We start from the raw sequence: 15,439 nt of genomic DNA on the forward strand, positions 1-15,439 counted from the left end.
CGGTACAAAAACGCTTAAACGTATGCTTATTTCACATCTTATAATAATTTTGTCGACACAATTCATCACACACATTGTTTCAAACACCACACAGCACTTGTGACTTGTGTTTTACACATATTACTCCCTCGTGCTCTGTCAGAGATAGAGGCGTCAAGATGATATCATTGTGTCAGGGATTCATGACGCAAACGAAAGAAGCTCGAAGTAACTAAGCAGTGATTTATAATCTGTTTTGTATTCTAAAATGATAAATCAATCTGGAGTCAGTAGACCCAATATCTATCATGTAACATAAGATAATCAGTATCAGCAGATACCATTTAATTCTGATACCAGGCACCTTTATCGTATGGCCATTAGACTATAATCCATATGTGGTGTGGGGCTGTGTTCTGGTAGATAGGACTGATGACGACAATACACCATGATATCCTTGACCCTAGCCCGTAGGGAAACATAGAACATGTCTTTATGAACGCACAGACCTTAGAAAGGAGGTATAGGATGAATGTTTTCAATGTTTACTACACGTGAATACGAAATCCTTGAAGGGCTCCAATGTGCTGGGTTCCTTCCGGCACGCAATGAGCAACCCAGATCTAGCCGCATAGTGTAGATGCATGGAACTCCAAAATACATTTTTCTTCTTTTGTATCATGTACAGCTGAAAATACCACTGTTTGTCATGAAAATGCCAGAAGAATAGGATAGGAGAAAACGAAGATAACATATTCTAAGACGTTTTGCAGATATTTATCCACTTGCAAGAACGAATTCGAATATCTCTTTGAAGAAAATGCCGTTGCCTGAGAATCTAACAAGTAGGCACAGTACAGTGCTGTGGGCAGTAATCTATCGTGTGGCTCATATCTTTGTCTTTCCTCCCTAAATCTCTTATCCTAAGCCATTTTCCGGTAAACATCGTTGCGACACGACCACGTAGGGATATGTTGCCCACCATTGTGCTTCTACGACGATGTGGAGAAAGATTTCGATCTCAAAACGCCACATTTTGAGCTGGGGAATCCATGGCTTTTGAGTAACCTACAAAATACTATTTTTGCAAATACCAAGGCTTTCGTTGGATTCCATAGTTTAAAGCCACTAAAGACTTAAAGATATCTGTAGGATTACCAGTAGATCAAGAAGAGAGCGATTACAATTTTTAGGCTTTTGTAGGAAGTTTTGAGGGTTGATATTTTGAAAGGGGATGAAGCTTCGTGTCTGGAATCTGGGTGGACAGCGGGATCTTTAATAGAGGATGTTCACTTATGATATTTGGCTCAACATAGGTAAGATGTTATAGAATGTATAAATTGCTATTTGCGCCATTTTGTAGACTGTGAAGTGTCTAGAATTTTGGAGAACTTTCGCCTATTGGCAGTCATCATCATCATCATCATCGGAGTATTTATAGTCGATCTTGTCCACTTCTGTCTGTCCGCAGTCAGTGCAGAAATAGCGGTAGGGCTCAGGCCGCCATCCGCATCCCCCAGAAGGTTCTGTATGTAGGTCAGATACGTTCGTCTTCTGACGATCTGGGCGTCGTTTACCGTGGGTTGGGACAAAGCAAGGACTTTTTGGGACAAAGAGAGTATGTCCGGAGTGGCTCCTCTACAGGCGTTCTGAGGGAGTGTCAAAGAAAGCGCAATTGACGCTACCTTACTGAGACGCTGGGTGTTTGTCACTCTGTATTCCTGAGTATTGCTTTCATGATGAAGGCGTTCAACATGATTCTGTTAGAGGATGTGACAAATAAGTTTATCTTATCCTCCGTGTCGGGCGTACAGTTCCCAGGATTCATCCGTACAAAAGACGCACAGGTGCTGCCAGTTCTCACGACTGTCCTGACCAAATTTGGTAATGTTTGTAGGATCACAGCCTAATGACTCGGCGGCGTGGTATACTACTTATGTACGATTAGATTGTCATTAAGGATGAGAGAGGTTTTTGGATCTGCTTTGAACTCCTTACAAAACGACTAGAACAGACCGTAGGCGGCGCGATTCATCTGTCAATAACGTCAGAAATTACCACCTGTGTCCTTCCTAAAGTCATTGACATTTCTCCGCTTGTGTAAGAGTTTTTCTCTGCATTTCTGCACGTATTCTGTAATAGACGCCCACGAAAGAATGCTACAATCTATGGCTTTGTAGATACTATGTACGTTATCTTATATCATATGTATATATAACAATCATTTATTATCATGTCCTGTTTATATGTCTACTTCCGTAGGCCAATTCATTTACAACAAATACCATCTTCGGCTGTAAAACATTGGTTTTGATGTATCCAGATGATATTTCAGAGGAAAACATACGGCACAACGAGAACGAGAATTCTTAAGCAGTATCATTTGTATCATCCCAAAGATAATCATACTTCTACGATTCTAATGAAATTTTATACGTGTATAGGTTGAACCAAGTTCTTTACTGTTAACTGTTGTACTGATTGAAATAATAAAGGCAAAGTCTGTAACTCAGTGACATATACATGAAGACTAGTTGTCACACATCTAGTTTTCCTTCGATTCCTCAACTACTCTTCTAAGTTCTACATATTACTGACCGAGACCCCACGAGACTATGTTTGCCATAAACTTATAGTGTTCGTTACTTTTTTTTCATATCCGTGTTTGCAGGTGTGCTCTGGCTAATTATTTTGCATTTAATATCATAGGTATCCTCTAGAACTAAAGAACGTGTATTATCATTATAACATGTCCTCATATGACTTCCATTATGGCAAGGGAGGGTGTCTAAATCCACCTTAAGAAACGCTTTCACGCACCTACTGTTTTTGTACGTATTGCAGATAAACCGGGAGGTTGAATCCTCTGAAAGTAGTAAATGCTCCTGTCTTTGCAAACACATTTGTCTTGATTTGTTTTTCGAATCCACGCCTGCAACAAATTTCACTATCAGTGTCGGCCATATTTAAACCAGACATACACCTGTTTGACGGCCGGATATGGCACCTATGATGACGCAAATGGCACTTCAGCACAGCGCACTATTAGACAGCAAAGTTTTGTCAACATCCATGTATTTTCTATATTGGTGGGCGTTGATCCTTGTGTATCTCACCACAAGTATAGTAACGATCGATAGTAACAAAATGCATGGGAAGTCGTAGACACCAAGTACAATATCAGTAATCTCATTAGATAGCTTTAAACAATGCGTGGTAGCAAATAATGAAAAAAAAAATCATACAGATCCTTTTTTTTGTTAAATTCCAACTTATTTCTATATGATTTTTAAATTATGTTTTGTATTTATTATTGGTCATTTATGAAATATTTTCTCTCTTATTAGGATGATTCATGTTATAATTTCAACTTGTGTTATTTTGTTCAATTTTATTATGTATAATCTAAACATTTTAAGCGATCTGATTTATGGATTAGGCCCTCGGAAAGACCCTTCGGCTTCTGCACTTCCCCGCATGCATTTCTTTTTTGTACATTACTTTGTTTTTAATTTATGTAGTATATGCGAATAAATAATCAAAATCAAAATGCTTACACTTACTTTAGAACCGGTTATTTGGTAAACCCCATGTGTAGCCTCCTAGCTAAATGGTTGGAGTAAATACAGCCGCCGATTGGCAGAACTTGAGCGGCAAAGCAATAATCGATATTTTCGTACCGGTAGGAAATCCTCTACCCGTGGCACACCCCAATGCGCCGGTGATGGGCCCCATTTTAGGGGAGTACCTTATACCGTAAACAACCATATTTTCACCACAAGTTTCACCTCCAATACCCGAAAAAGGCATCACTTTTGCTCAAGTTAATCATAAATGATATCTTAATATCGTTTTAAACTGTGTGCTTTATTTTGCGGTGCGGATTTCTTTTCAATTTAAAGATAGGTGGTATTGTATCGTTTCCGACAAAAATACGATTTTAAGGTATATGCACGGTAGCGGCACTGTAGGATGCAGTTTGATGCTGAGCTGGTAGAAATGACAGAAGGAAGCCACCGCGGTTGATTGTCTTAGCTGCAACGCCAAAGGAGAAGCGACGGTAAGGCCCATGGCTTGGAATATGAAGAAAATGTGATTTTGAAAATATTACAAGCAAAAGATGTATATATATTTCACTAATTGTACCATACAATTTTGTACTATATTCACATATAGGAAATGCCAAGACCTTTCTTTAGGCATAGCTGCGATGTCACAGCTTTTGTGCCAATGTAATTCTCCAAAGGAATGTTCCTACCATTTGTAGTAAGTGATCCGAAATGCAACCAAGGAACCAATTTCTAGAATGCATGCAAGAGTGCACAGGTAAATTGCACTGTAAGTATCCCCCTGGCGAAAGACATAGAAACTGCACTAGGTCTGATATTCCGGATACAAGGGATTGTTCCGTTATAAACGGTATATGAAATATAAGTAGATAGCCTTGAGACGTTTATGTTATTGATATATGTATATGAACATATGTATATGACGTTTTTATTGTCAGCTTCGTTGGTATCTTAAAATGTATACTTCTGAAAATAGTTTTCGGAATTCTATAGGTAGAGCCAAAAGTTTTCACACCAACATTTTGACAAATATCCATTTTATGCTTAAGTTAGAATTGCTGTTCAAGCCACATCGAGATTATTTTTTGTTCTGTCCATCTGTTTCACAATACACTGTACCAACTCAAGAAGATTATAATTTTTACACATAGTGTTTACATAATCAATGTTTCTCCCTTGTCATCATAATATTTAGACTACGGAAAACCGGGCAGATGGGACATGCTAATTTGAAAAGTCCGATATGGAACACCAACGAACGCACGACTCGTCAACAGTAATCCCATAATGGGACATGTGGTCCGTATTTGGCACCCTGAGCGCACATACTGCCCATACTACACCCGGGAGGTGTTTATAAATAGCCTGTTCCGGCACCAGGGTCCCTCCCCTCCGTACAGTTTGATCAACGAGGTAGTTAACGTCAAGAGAACGTCGGCGTTCTGTGACCGAAGGAAGACAACGTCACTGACGTAAGGTAAGTGCCAGTGTTGAACCGTCATCCACAATTGAACAAAAGCCAATATCTACATGTACGTATACGTAGACTAGAAGATATCCAATGTTGTTCGTTGTACCTTACGATCATAGCACTCAACTGTATACCGTTACATATGTTGGTCATATAGTCGAAAGGAGACATCTCAAAAGAAAACACCTTCAATGCAAACTTCAGTTCAAGTTTTTAGCCATAACCGACCTGTTGCAGAATCACAACCCTAAATCTAAACAACGTATTTCTCACAAACAAACAGCTGTATTATCATCCCAGCTACTATCTCCAAATCTCCCCGAAAACCCTTTCTTCTAAACGAAATGGAAAACTATTCACCAAGCTTGTAAACCAAGCTTCATATTTCGATGATTTCTGACAAGTTGGTACGATAATGATACATGATTGTGTCGTATGGTATCATTATTCAATATAGTGTTTTTGTTTTCATTCGTCATCTGTTCTAAATATATACAAAGTCCCAAGGGGAGGGGCGACAACATTCAGGCCTGTTGATCGATCTCAGTGTGTGTGGGGGTGGACACATTGGGGACTTGTTGTTTGTTTACGTCATTTGAAGAGGGAATAAGTAAACAAAAGAGCGTATTGTGGCTCTTACCCATGTACCAGACCTGCCATGTACCATATGGGAAACGTCCAACAAGTCATCAGCTAGAACACTCGTCGACAATACCAAATTTCCAACGGTATGAACTTATGCGAAATCATCGTCTGAAAGGGAAACCATATTATTGAACGTTAACGAAAATATATTAAATGCACTGGACTTGTAAGAACAAACACACAGACTGACCCCAATGTGTTACACACCTTTTTGCATTATATACTTTGACTCCATACGTACGCTTTCAACCATAAACTCCCCTGTCTTTGAATTCAGTGGCATAAAAGATACGGTACCACCATGCATTGCTACGAATATTATGTGACCCATAGAGCTAGCGAAATGTGCGTTACAACACACTGTTATTATGCGTATAGTAGTAATGTGTAACGGTGCTAATGTAATACCAGCAAATTGCCCTGTTCTATTATTCATGTTTACCGTACAGGTCGCACTTGGGGCACCGGCGTGGCACTGCGGGGTTCGCACACTGTTGTGTTATTTCGCCGTTTTTTTTGTTTGTTAATAATTTAGATATCGCGTAATACGTAAAAGTATGAAATAGAATACAACGAAATACACAAAACGTAAGAAAATAAGTTCTTTACCTTGAAATTCGTGCCGCACCGGTGTCCTAAGTGCAGTGAGATACCACCTGTAGTTGCGAACGCGCTGTGACCAAGATGTTACATATCGCTCTGTGAATTTCATACATAAAGAACGCATTGTTCCTGTTTAATAGGTTTTGTTGTCTTTTGAATCATACTTTACATTTTGATGAAATCAAGGACCACACAAATCCATTTCTAGCGCTGTACGGTCGCTCAGCAATCGTCGTCTAGTGACGACACGGAAGAAGCAATTTCCAAGCAGATGTTTGGAGGCAAACCGTTAAGTTTACCTAACCAAGGAGGCAGTTTGTCAAAATGTCAGCTAGGAAAATGTTTTAGTCTGCTTGGAGATTACCGAAGAGCGTATTTCAAAAATAAGTGCAAAAAGTCATGAACTTGCCTTTACTATTTTACTCTACGACTCATCTAATGTTTTGTCTTCCCCCTTTTTTCACAGATACAGATCTAGTGAAGTAACAACCTCAAGGGCTCATTTTTACACAAACGTTAACGCTGCGGCCAAAACATGGCGGTCCTTGTGTCCATCGGATTCATGGTCGTCACCTTTGCCATCGCACAAGTCCTGCGTGTCGTCGGTAAGGCCATCCTACCGTCCAGTATCTACGAGTACTGGGCTGAACTCATCACTACCTGGCAGTTCTGCGCATGTTTCATAGAGACGGACTTCGTGACTGCCGACCACGGCTGGTGGATGTTTGCCGTGGTTTGTTTCCTGATGTGTCTGGGCTTCTGTAAGGTGTTTGAAGACGCCACGGGGTGCCCGTGTTGTGTTCTGGAGGACTACATGGGGAATCTGACAACCTGGACATCCGCTCTCATCAAAGTGGCTGTGCAGGTAAGAGCTGAATTACATTCGTGATATTTCACCGTCGTTAGATACATTTTTATACTGACGTTACTGTGGAGAATGAATTAGAACGGTTCGCCAACTTAAAACATTGTGCTCATCGGAACTTCGGCTGAATGGCTCAGTCGTATTTGCTAAGAGTATTTGACCCATTGCTTTGGACACGAGACTTAATACAAGTGTAACTCCACAAAGTGGAAGTCTATATCGCCCACCGTCCCGTTTAAGAAAAGGTAGTATAAGCACTGTTACCAGACAAGAAAGTGATCTCTAGCCAGTTTATCTCACTGCTAAGATGTTCTTCCAGGCTGGTCGAGACAGTGAAGACAAAAGTTATGTACAGTATTTACTATCAAGTATGTTGATTGAACCTTTGCCCATCAACTGTTATGTTCATAGATCCTGGGCGCTATCCTCGCCGCTCGCTGGGCGTACTTCGTCTGGACGATGGAGTACTCAGCTGGCCATGCTGACAAGGCACGGGAGGAGCTGTGCGAAACCTGCATCAACTGTTCGGACCTGGAGGGCATGGCGGCCGAAGGTTCGTCTGTCTGTCTGTCCGTCTGTGTGTGTGTCCTGTATAACACATGTACAAGCTGTGGTTGCGCATGGGTCGTAGCCTAGCCTGGGTGCCAGACTATTACCTTTCACCCAATCATAAATATGATCGATGAAACGGTATACTGGAAAGGTGACACTTTTATAATCCCAACTTCAGAGCGCATTCTTTACCATTCAAATTTGGTTTACTCATACTTCTAAATGTGTTCATTGTGTCCTTCATCCTACAGGTTTGGCCACTTTCACCGCGCAGTTCGCAGCCTGGAAGCTGAAGGAATCTGACCTGTCTGATTACGTCAACTCCGCCCTCTGCGTGGCCATCATCGTCACTGGTGAGACTTTCTAGTTCATGTTCAAGTTTAATCTCCAAGAAAATAGAAAAAACAAACAGTGGGCACTGTTTTTGACACCGGAAGATGCTTGGAGACTTATCTAGGTCAGACTTTAACTGCAAATATCAGCCTGCTATCAAACATCAAATATCAAACACAGAGAAGTCATTTGTCTAACCCTCCCTTCAAGTCCTAAGTGCCACGCCACCCCCACTGAAACCACCTGTTACACCCATGCTAGATCAAATAAGATCAAATATCACTTGCAACCTGCAAGCTACAGTTGAAGCGCCATCTAGCGTTTTACTCTGGCATAGCAAGCAATAACGCAGATACTCTCCTTGTCTGCATGCTATTCACGATTATTTGCGCAGCTGCAGCTGAGATCAATTCCTCAAGAGGGTGATAATAGAAAAGACACAAGAAAACTCCTGTCAAGTCGTTTCTAATGCCGCCCTGTGCTGTACTTGACGCATAAAAAAACGTACTTTTTGTAGTTTTTTCCAAGATGATTTATCGTCTGTTTCTTGTTGCTTAGTTAGTAGCTAATGCAAACTGCCGTGCTAACAGCATGGTCTGTTGTATTTCCTTTCTTCAGAAAGAAAGCATAAAAATCTCTTAATCTTGGGGGATTTGGGCCTGGGGAAGATTCATTACATTTATATCTGGTGTGCCCTGAGGACGGTTCAGATATATCGGCTATGAAATAAACCCGTCAAGAGGGAGAGGGGCATTATGATTTCTATGCTGTACCCGCTATAGACCAGTGCGTTACCCTGTATTATAAATGAAACTTACAACATACAACAATCAAACCATTCTTTTAGTTCGAATTCCGTTGAATCGTGGAAATATGCTATTAACGACAAGCAGCCGTTGGGTCCTGAAGGGGCTTTGCTTTTGGGCTGTCTTTGTCTGTGTTTCACTGTTTGTTTATTTGCTTTTGCTGGTCGACGGTTAATCGTTCGGTAGTTTAGTCGGTTGGTTAATTGGCTGAAGCTCGTTTGTTTGTTTCAATATTTGTCAGTTTTCTTCTAAGTTCTATGATCTTCTATCTAACTCGAGCGTAAGCGAACCCAACATACTTGTAAAGAAGAGCAGGTTCGGTTCGATTGAGCCGTATGGAAGCCGTATTGTATCTCACTATCTACTTGAAAAAGTGTTATGCTTTTACTATTTCAATATTGAGGATGACCGCATATATTATCTTTACCTGCGGCACGTGGACTCCATGTTGACATCACGTGATGCCCCACATGTGTTGGTATGTCCCGGATCTTACGTACCCAACGAACCGGCACGACCACTCGTGGACAACAGCCAGGTAAACACAACAACAGAAGTGCCTGGCAAGGGGATCGTTTACAAACAGAAAAAGGCTTCCCCAGTACGTTCACACGGTGCTACAAATTTGTATTCACGTGTGAGGCACTGACTGTAGTCTGACCTAAAACATGTGGTTTTTGTATACTGTAGTTTGTTGAGACAGGGCCAGAGTCAGGGACCGTTGCAGATCTATGCGTCATCAGGGATGGAGAGATGCCTATCTATTGTGGCATGGACTAGCTTAATATGACCTAATATGGCTTACTTAACTGATAAGATGGGATGCACCATATCTAAGAATGGCGTCCGCGCAGATTCTTGTGACTACTTCAGAAAGAAGGGAATCGTTTATAATCATGTTACGCGTTACAAAAATGCAGTCAAAGATGTCAAAGCTTTCCGATATTAGCTTGAATACGATATAAGCCTTTTAGTAACGCGTAGAAGGCGACTCTTAACTTTTGGGGCGTTCCCGAACGGCAAACAATGTAGCTGACCCGGAATCAGCTGATCGACATTACGGAGTTTTATCTGCGAGCTGAGTCCCCCTCCGGCGGGTCAATTGAAAAACAGACAGCTTTGCAATCAGACAACTAGTCACGGATTTGACGGCGCTGTACAAAGTGGGCTAAGATGTCTCTGGCCTTGTCATTGGCTATTCTGGTGACGACGTTTGTGGCCTGTAAAGTGGCAAGACTGCTACTGAAGTCTGCAGTGTCGCCGACAGTTTACGGGTTTATCAACGAAGCGATCTCAGCGTTCCAGGTGTCGTTCTGCGTCGCCGAAAACGACTTCATCGCCACAAACTATGGCATGTACGCGGCCGCAACTATCCTACCATTCCTCATCGTTTCTTACGCCTTCTCCTTCGACGGAGCCAAGACGAACCCTTGTGGAGTCTTCGAGGACTTTCTGTCCGGTAAAAACAAGTTGGTGTGCCTTGGAAAGCTGGTGTTACAACTTGTGGGTGCCACGCTGGCTCCCAAGGCGGCGTATTTGTTATGGACCATAGAGCTGAGTCCGGCTCACGCCCTCAAGGCGCAACAAGACGTCTGTGTCTCGGTGTTAAACACTGGAATGGCCGCAGGAATGTTCGCAGAGGGCCTGGCCACATTCCTGACCAGATGGGGCAGTTGGAAGTTGCGAGATTTCGGGGTGAACTATGACATATATCTGGGGGCGGCGCTGTCTACCTGTGTCGTGCTAGCAGGTATTTGTTTTAAGTAGTGAACTTTGACCAGTGTAGGGCTAGGGGTACCGAATAGTACCCCTATATCATTTCCGATACATTGCCGATGTAACTTCTTATCCGTGGAAATGTAAGGCTGTTGTTTTTTAATTATTAACGAAAGCTGACACTATCAATAGTATCATGTGAATCATTGACGGTGCAGATTTAACCTCGACCAGAAGGGGGAGTGGCTGTCTACAGTGCGACCAGTAATTGTGCGAAATTCTTCACGTGTCCTTTGACGCAAGTTAAGCTCAAGGGCAACAAATTTGAGGCTTAAAGTAGAAACAGCTGCGAAGAGCGCGAGGCCAAACAGTGAAACAGTGAAAACAGGTCGTTAGCTGTATAGAAAAATCTCATTCGTTTTTAAATGCCATAGCTGTAACATTATTCCTTAAACTTAAAGAAATTCCACGTACAATCTTGTGCAATGCTCGTACAATCTAACGTTAAAAAACAACATACTGGGCATAAATCTTTGGTAATATTTCATATGTAGCTGTTACTTGGTCAACACAACATGTGATCGTAAACATTGATAAACACGCAATATCTGTTTGTTATTTGTTTTTCAAAACGTGTAGCATTGACACCGGCAATGCCGGAGGTATGGTGTTTACCTTTATAGTAACATGTTCAAAGCTATATCATGACAAAACGAGAGCGTTTTGTCCAACATTGGTTAAGTTAGACCCTTCTGATACCCAGTAGCCTACCTGACAGCGCTTGGGTGGCGCAGAGTACTCTTCATCAGTGCTAACAATTAAGATCATGGGCATTGAGGTACCCCTCCCCCGGCATGTCATTGCCACGTACATTCTAGCTCCGTTGCCGCGTGCTTTGCTTGTAAAATGTGCGTGCTTAGCGCCTACAAGATTACACACAACGTCAGCTCACACTTCCTTGACGTCAGAGTACTAGTACCTTGGAGCAACAGCGAGAAATGTCTTCCATCCTTGTTACATGACACTCAATAACCTCTAACCTAAAGTCGTCAGAAATGGTACTCAGCGCCACTACACTCCCTGATGACAGGGAGACTAGCGAGACACCTGCTGTTTCATGATTACGGAGAAACTGTATGTTTCCATGACAACTATCAATTATGCACTGTGAACCCTTTCTCGTTGACCTCCGACAGGGTACCCGTGTTCGGTTGTTTCTGTGTGCACGCATCCATACCTCAAGATCCTTTTGACGTATTTGTATTTAAAGACCCCCTAGCAATATTTTCGGTGACTGCATCCATTACGGGCCGACTTCCCCTTCTGAGAGTATTATGGTATAGTCTAAACACAGCTGGCCTGTCCGGTTGGGTCAATGACCTCAATACGGAACTCCAAGCTTGTTGTGCATCAGCTGACACATACAAGACTTGGGCTATTTCCAGAGAACTTCCGAGCTCATCTAAGAAATGAGTCCTATGGCATTAAAGCCTGAGTACCACCCTCCGAAGTGCTTGCTAACCACGGAAGCGAAAGTAGTGAGCCAGCGGTCACTATGGAGGATGGTACTCAGGCTAATGGCATTAAGAAATTTTAAGAAAAACTTTCACGAGGGTATAACTTGAGATATTTCATTTCTTGTTTTTGTTGTCCTCACAACACATCCTGAATGAAATATTTGCATAATTCTCTTCAATATGAATATAGAATCATAATTTATTTTTTGCCGTTTTTGCAGGTGCCAGTTGGACCGGTATGATGTTCAACCCCGCCCTGGCCGTGTCCATGACGTACGGATGTAAGGGAGAGTCCATTATCGATCACGTGGTGGTGTACTGGATCGGCCCTCTCATCGCCACCGCCCTCTCCTACTTCCTACACTTCGGAACCGTCCCCGTCCTCCAAGCCGAAAAGGTCAAGACCACATAAGAAGATAGATGGAGAGACTTAAAGGAAAAGAAAATTCTTACGCCGTCAGTGATTGAGTAGAAGATGGTTTATGAAACATCACAACTGAGATTACAAAATTTTACACTTTCATAAAAAGGAATTCAAACCGGTATGTCGCACAAGTCATGCAGAGATAAAGTACATGTCTTCCACGGTTTACAATTCTGTCAAGGAACATCTAAGACTGGTCTTAGTGATTGACTTAACTTGATAACATACATATTTCAACTCAGAAATGCATGCATGTGACTGTTTTATCTCATTGTAATTAATGCATGATATTTAATGGATTTCGTAAATAATTCTATTTGGTAAATAACATTTTTCGTAGCAACAAACCTTGGGAAAAACAGAACTATGCAAGTGTTTTAATTAGATGCTCATGCCGCAAGTGCAAATGGCAATGAATCAAACTTCTCTGTTATTTTGGGTGTTGGGATGGTGATCATGGGCGGATTACAGTATATATCTGATGTATACCTCACAAGTACGATGTTTGAAATAATGGTGATGATGGTACAAAATAAACAACATCTGACACATCAATGAGTCTTGTATGGTGGTGACTTTTACAGTTAAGTTGGTGTCCACTATGTATACACTTCCACTATCACTAGCCTGGTAACAACTCCATGATATTAGTGCTGAAAGTGTTGTCTGCCCACCCAGTTCATTAGCACAAACCAGGGATTTTTATGTGGGTGGTTTCAATTACTTCTGCAGAAGAAAGGACAACTAGAAAGATGAATTTAAGCTGACAGAAACAAACCAATACGCAGTAGAATTTGGGCTTGTAAAAGACCCCTAAACTAGCCCTTTAGAATGGTTTCGCTGAGTTATCCATTGATAAAGCCATTGTATTAGTGTAACTCAAAAACATTAGGACAGTTTCCGCAAAAGCAGTTTAAAGTGAAATGGTGTAAAATAGAGTATGACTATGACACAAAAAAAAAAACAATACAAAATCAATAAACATTAGATCTAGAATAATCACGATCATTTTAGGCAGAATACTTCACAGCTTTAATCTGAAAGTTATCCTTTCAATGGTCACACATCATCTTGTCCCTCTATAAATATCTGCAACTAAGCACAAATTCAGCTCCAACAGTAACTCATTTCATATTTATATGGTAATGATACAGCTCTAAGTATCCAACCTCATGTATTTACCAAACAATACACATGACCTTAGACCTTTCCATGCCAATGACATAATAGTTTTCTACTTAACCGAACATAAGCAATGCACCCACATACACGCATATTTGCTCTTACTCTTGATGAGAGCAGTTTCTGTCAAAAGTGGACAATTCAGGTTGACCACAGGTGTCGCTTATCTGACTGTAATTTCAAGAAGCCTTAAATGGCCCATTTTCACATCACTGAAGATCCCGGGCACTATCACACTATTTGGCACTCCATTCTATTGCATTCCTCTTCCAGCAAAAAACAGACATATTTTCTGAACATATAACCCAACACACTTATGAAGAGGAGTAGGGGTGATCTTGTGGTTGTTGAAAGCGTAAGCTGTGGCAAGGCTGTATGATATTGCACTACCAGCTACAGAAAAAGCATCATGCTTCGTCCTGTGTGAGATTGGCTGATTTACATAGATTTTTGAGATATCTGATGAATCCTTGGAGAGGAGATGGACACTGCCAGGGATTAAACTGCCTGCAGTTCACAAAAGTAAGAAGATGAATCAGATACATGGTAGCTTAAAATACTATGCTTTACTTGTTTCAAGGGTAGCAGTGAATGCTACCTGTTCATGATCAAGCTATCAGCCCCCTCCCCTACTACCAAACCCTAGTACATATTTCCTCTTGCACATAACAGATTACTGTACCTACGGATTCAGAAATGATTGTACTGCACTTAACAATATCAATTGCACTGAGGCTGATATTTATGACACACTTTTCTACTGCTCACTTTTGGTTGTTTTTGGCTTAATGATGCAGATTTTTACTGATACTGAATACGTCAAGCTTCGCAACCATAGTACAACCATGAAACAACTCATGAAGCTTCATCATGTAGCACAATTCTGCTGTAACAGTTGTTGGTTTTGCTAGTTACCTTCTTTCTGCAATTAATACTGCAGCCGTTCTACAAATCTTACAGTATTCATGGACAACCTTTTAGAATGTGTTTGAAATGTTTGTGCACACATAGTCTTAATTCTACTGGCTCTGCGAATGAGGCATTGCAAAAAAAGAGACATCGTTTGAGTGTCGACTTAAGCCCATAAGAAGTAACGTAACTGTTGGCACTAGTCACGCTTGGTGACCGTGATCCAGATCTCCTCGAGTGGGCGCGTGACGCATCCGTGCCAAGGCGTGACCACCTGTCCGTCCACCAGATGGAGCTTGAACTGTCGGCACAGGATGGACAGGAACACTGATGTCTCAATGTAGGAGAACCTGTAGCCTGGGGGAGGGGGAAAAATTCTTAGCAGAGTCTCAAAAGACCAGGCGCATGCCACGTGCAAAAGTTAGAGTTGGTGTTATAATGAAGCGCATCTAGCTGTAAAATCCTGTAGTCGGTGTAGCAAACTCTGCTGTCAAGGGGCTGTAACTGGCCCCTCCACGCAGGAGGCCGGCGGATGTTGGACGGGCTGCTATGAGCGAGATTAATCAGGCTGTAAAACCCTGTAGCTGATTCAAACTCAAGACTTGCATGAGATGTCTGAGGACCCCATCTGTGTGCAAGCATGTCTAACCTTCGCCTGACGGAGAATAGATGTAAGATGATAAACCTGATAGTGAGTGTGTATGAGTCACATGCACTCTTGTCTAGCTGTGGGTACCTATTTTTTGGCTGTGGGTGCACTAGTGCATGTAGATGTTTCTGTATACCAGCCACCCAGCAAATTTCCATCCCAATGGTACAAATGCCCTGGTACAAATACAAAAAATACAAAAAATAAATCCAACAGATA

General features: G+C 41.7%; 1 protein-coding gene across 2 annotated transcripts; it reads left to right on the plus strand.

The window, feature by feature from the left end:
- Positions 1–4,768: 4,768 nt before the first annotated feature.
- LOC118423859 (aquaporin-12-like) lies at positions 4,769–13,035 on the plus strand. Of its 2 annotated transcripts, XM_035832151.1 has the most exons (5): positions 4,769–5,025; positions 6,734–7,132; positions 7,544–7,685; positions 7,936–8,037; positions 12,278–13,035. In XM_035832151.1, the coding sequence occupies exons 2-5, from the start codon at positions 6,803–6,805 to the stop codon at positions 12,466–12,468; spliced, it is 765 nt and encodes a 254-aa protein (XP_035688044.1). In that variant the 5' UTR covers positions 4,769–5,025; positions 6,734–6,802; the 3' UTR covers positions 12,469–13,035. The 2 variants fall into 2 exon arrangements, with proteins under 2 accessions (XP_035688044.1, XP_035688043.1); XM_035832150.1 differs by lacking the exons at positions 4,769–5,025; positions 6,734–7,132; positions 7,544–7,685; positions 7,936–8,037 and adding an exon at positions 9,279–10,573.
- The last annotated feature ends 2,404 nt before the right edge of the window (positions 13,036–15,439 follow it).

Source organism: Branchiostoma floridae, chromosome 10 (assembly GCF_000003815.2).
Source record: "Branchiostoma floridae strain S238N-H82 chromosome 10, Bfl_VNyyK, whole genome shotgun sequence".
In the NCBI taxonomy this organism is placed as follows: Eukaryota; Metazoa; Chordata; class Leptocardii; order Amphioxiformes; family Branchiostomatidae; genus Branchiostoma; species Branchiostoma floridae.

What these genes read in the sequence shown, in the direction of transcription:
- LOC118423859 (XM_035832150.1), top strand. Translation starts at nt 9,997, where the DNA reads ATGTCTCTGGCCTTGTCATTGGCTATTCTGGTGACGACGTTTGTGGCC. An exon ending in TACCTGTGTCGTGCTAGCAG is followed by an intron (nt 10,574 to 12,277) that starts GTATTTGTTTTA and finishes CCGTTTTTGCAG; the next exon opens with GTGCCAGTTGGACCGGTATG.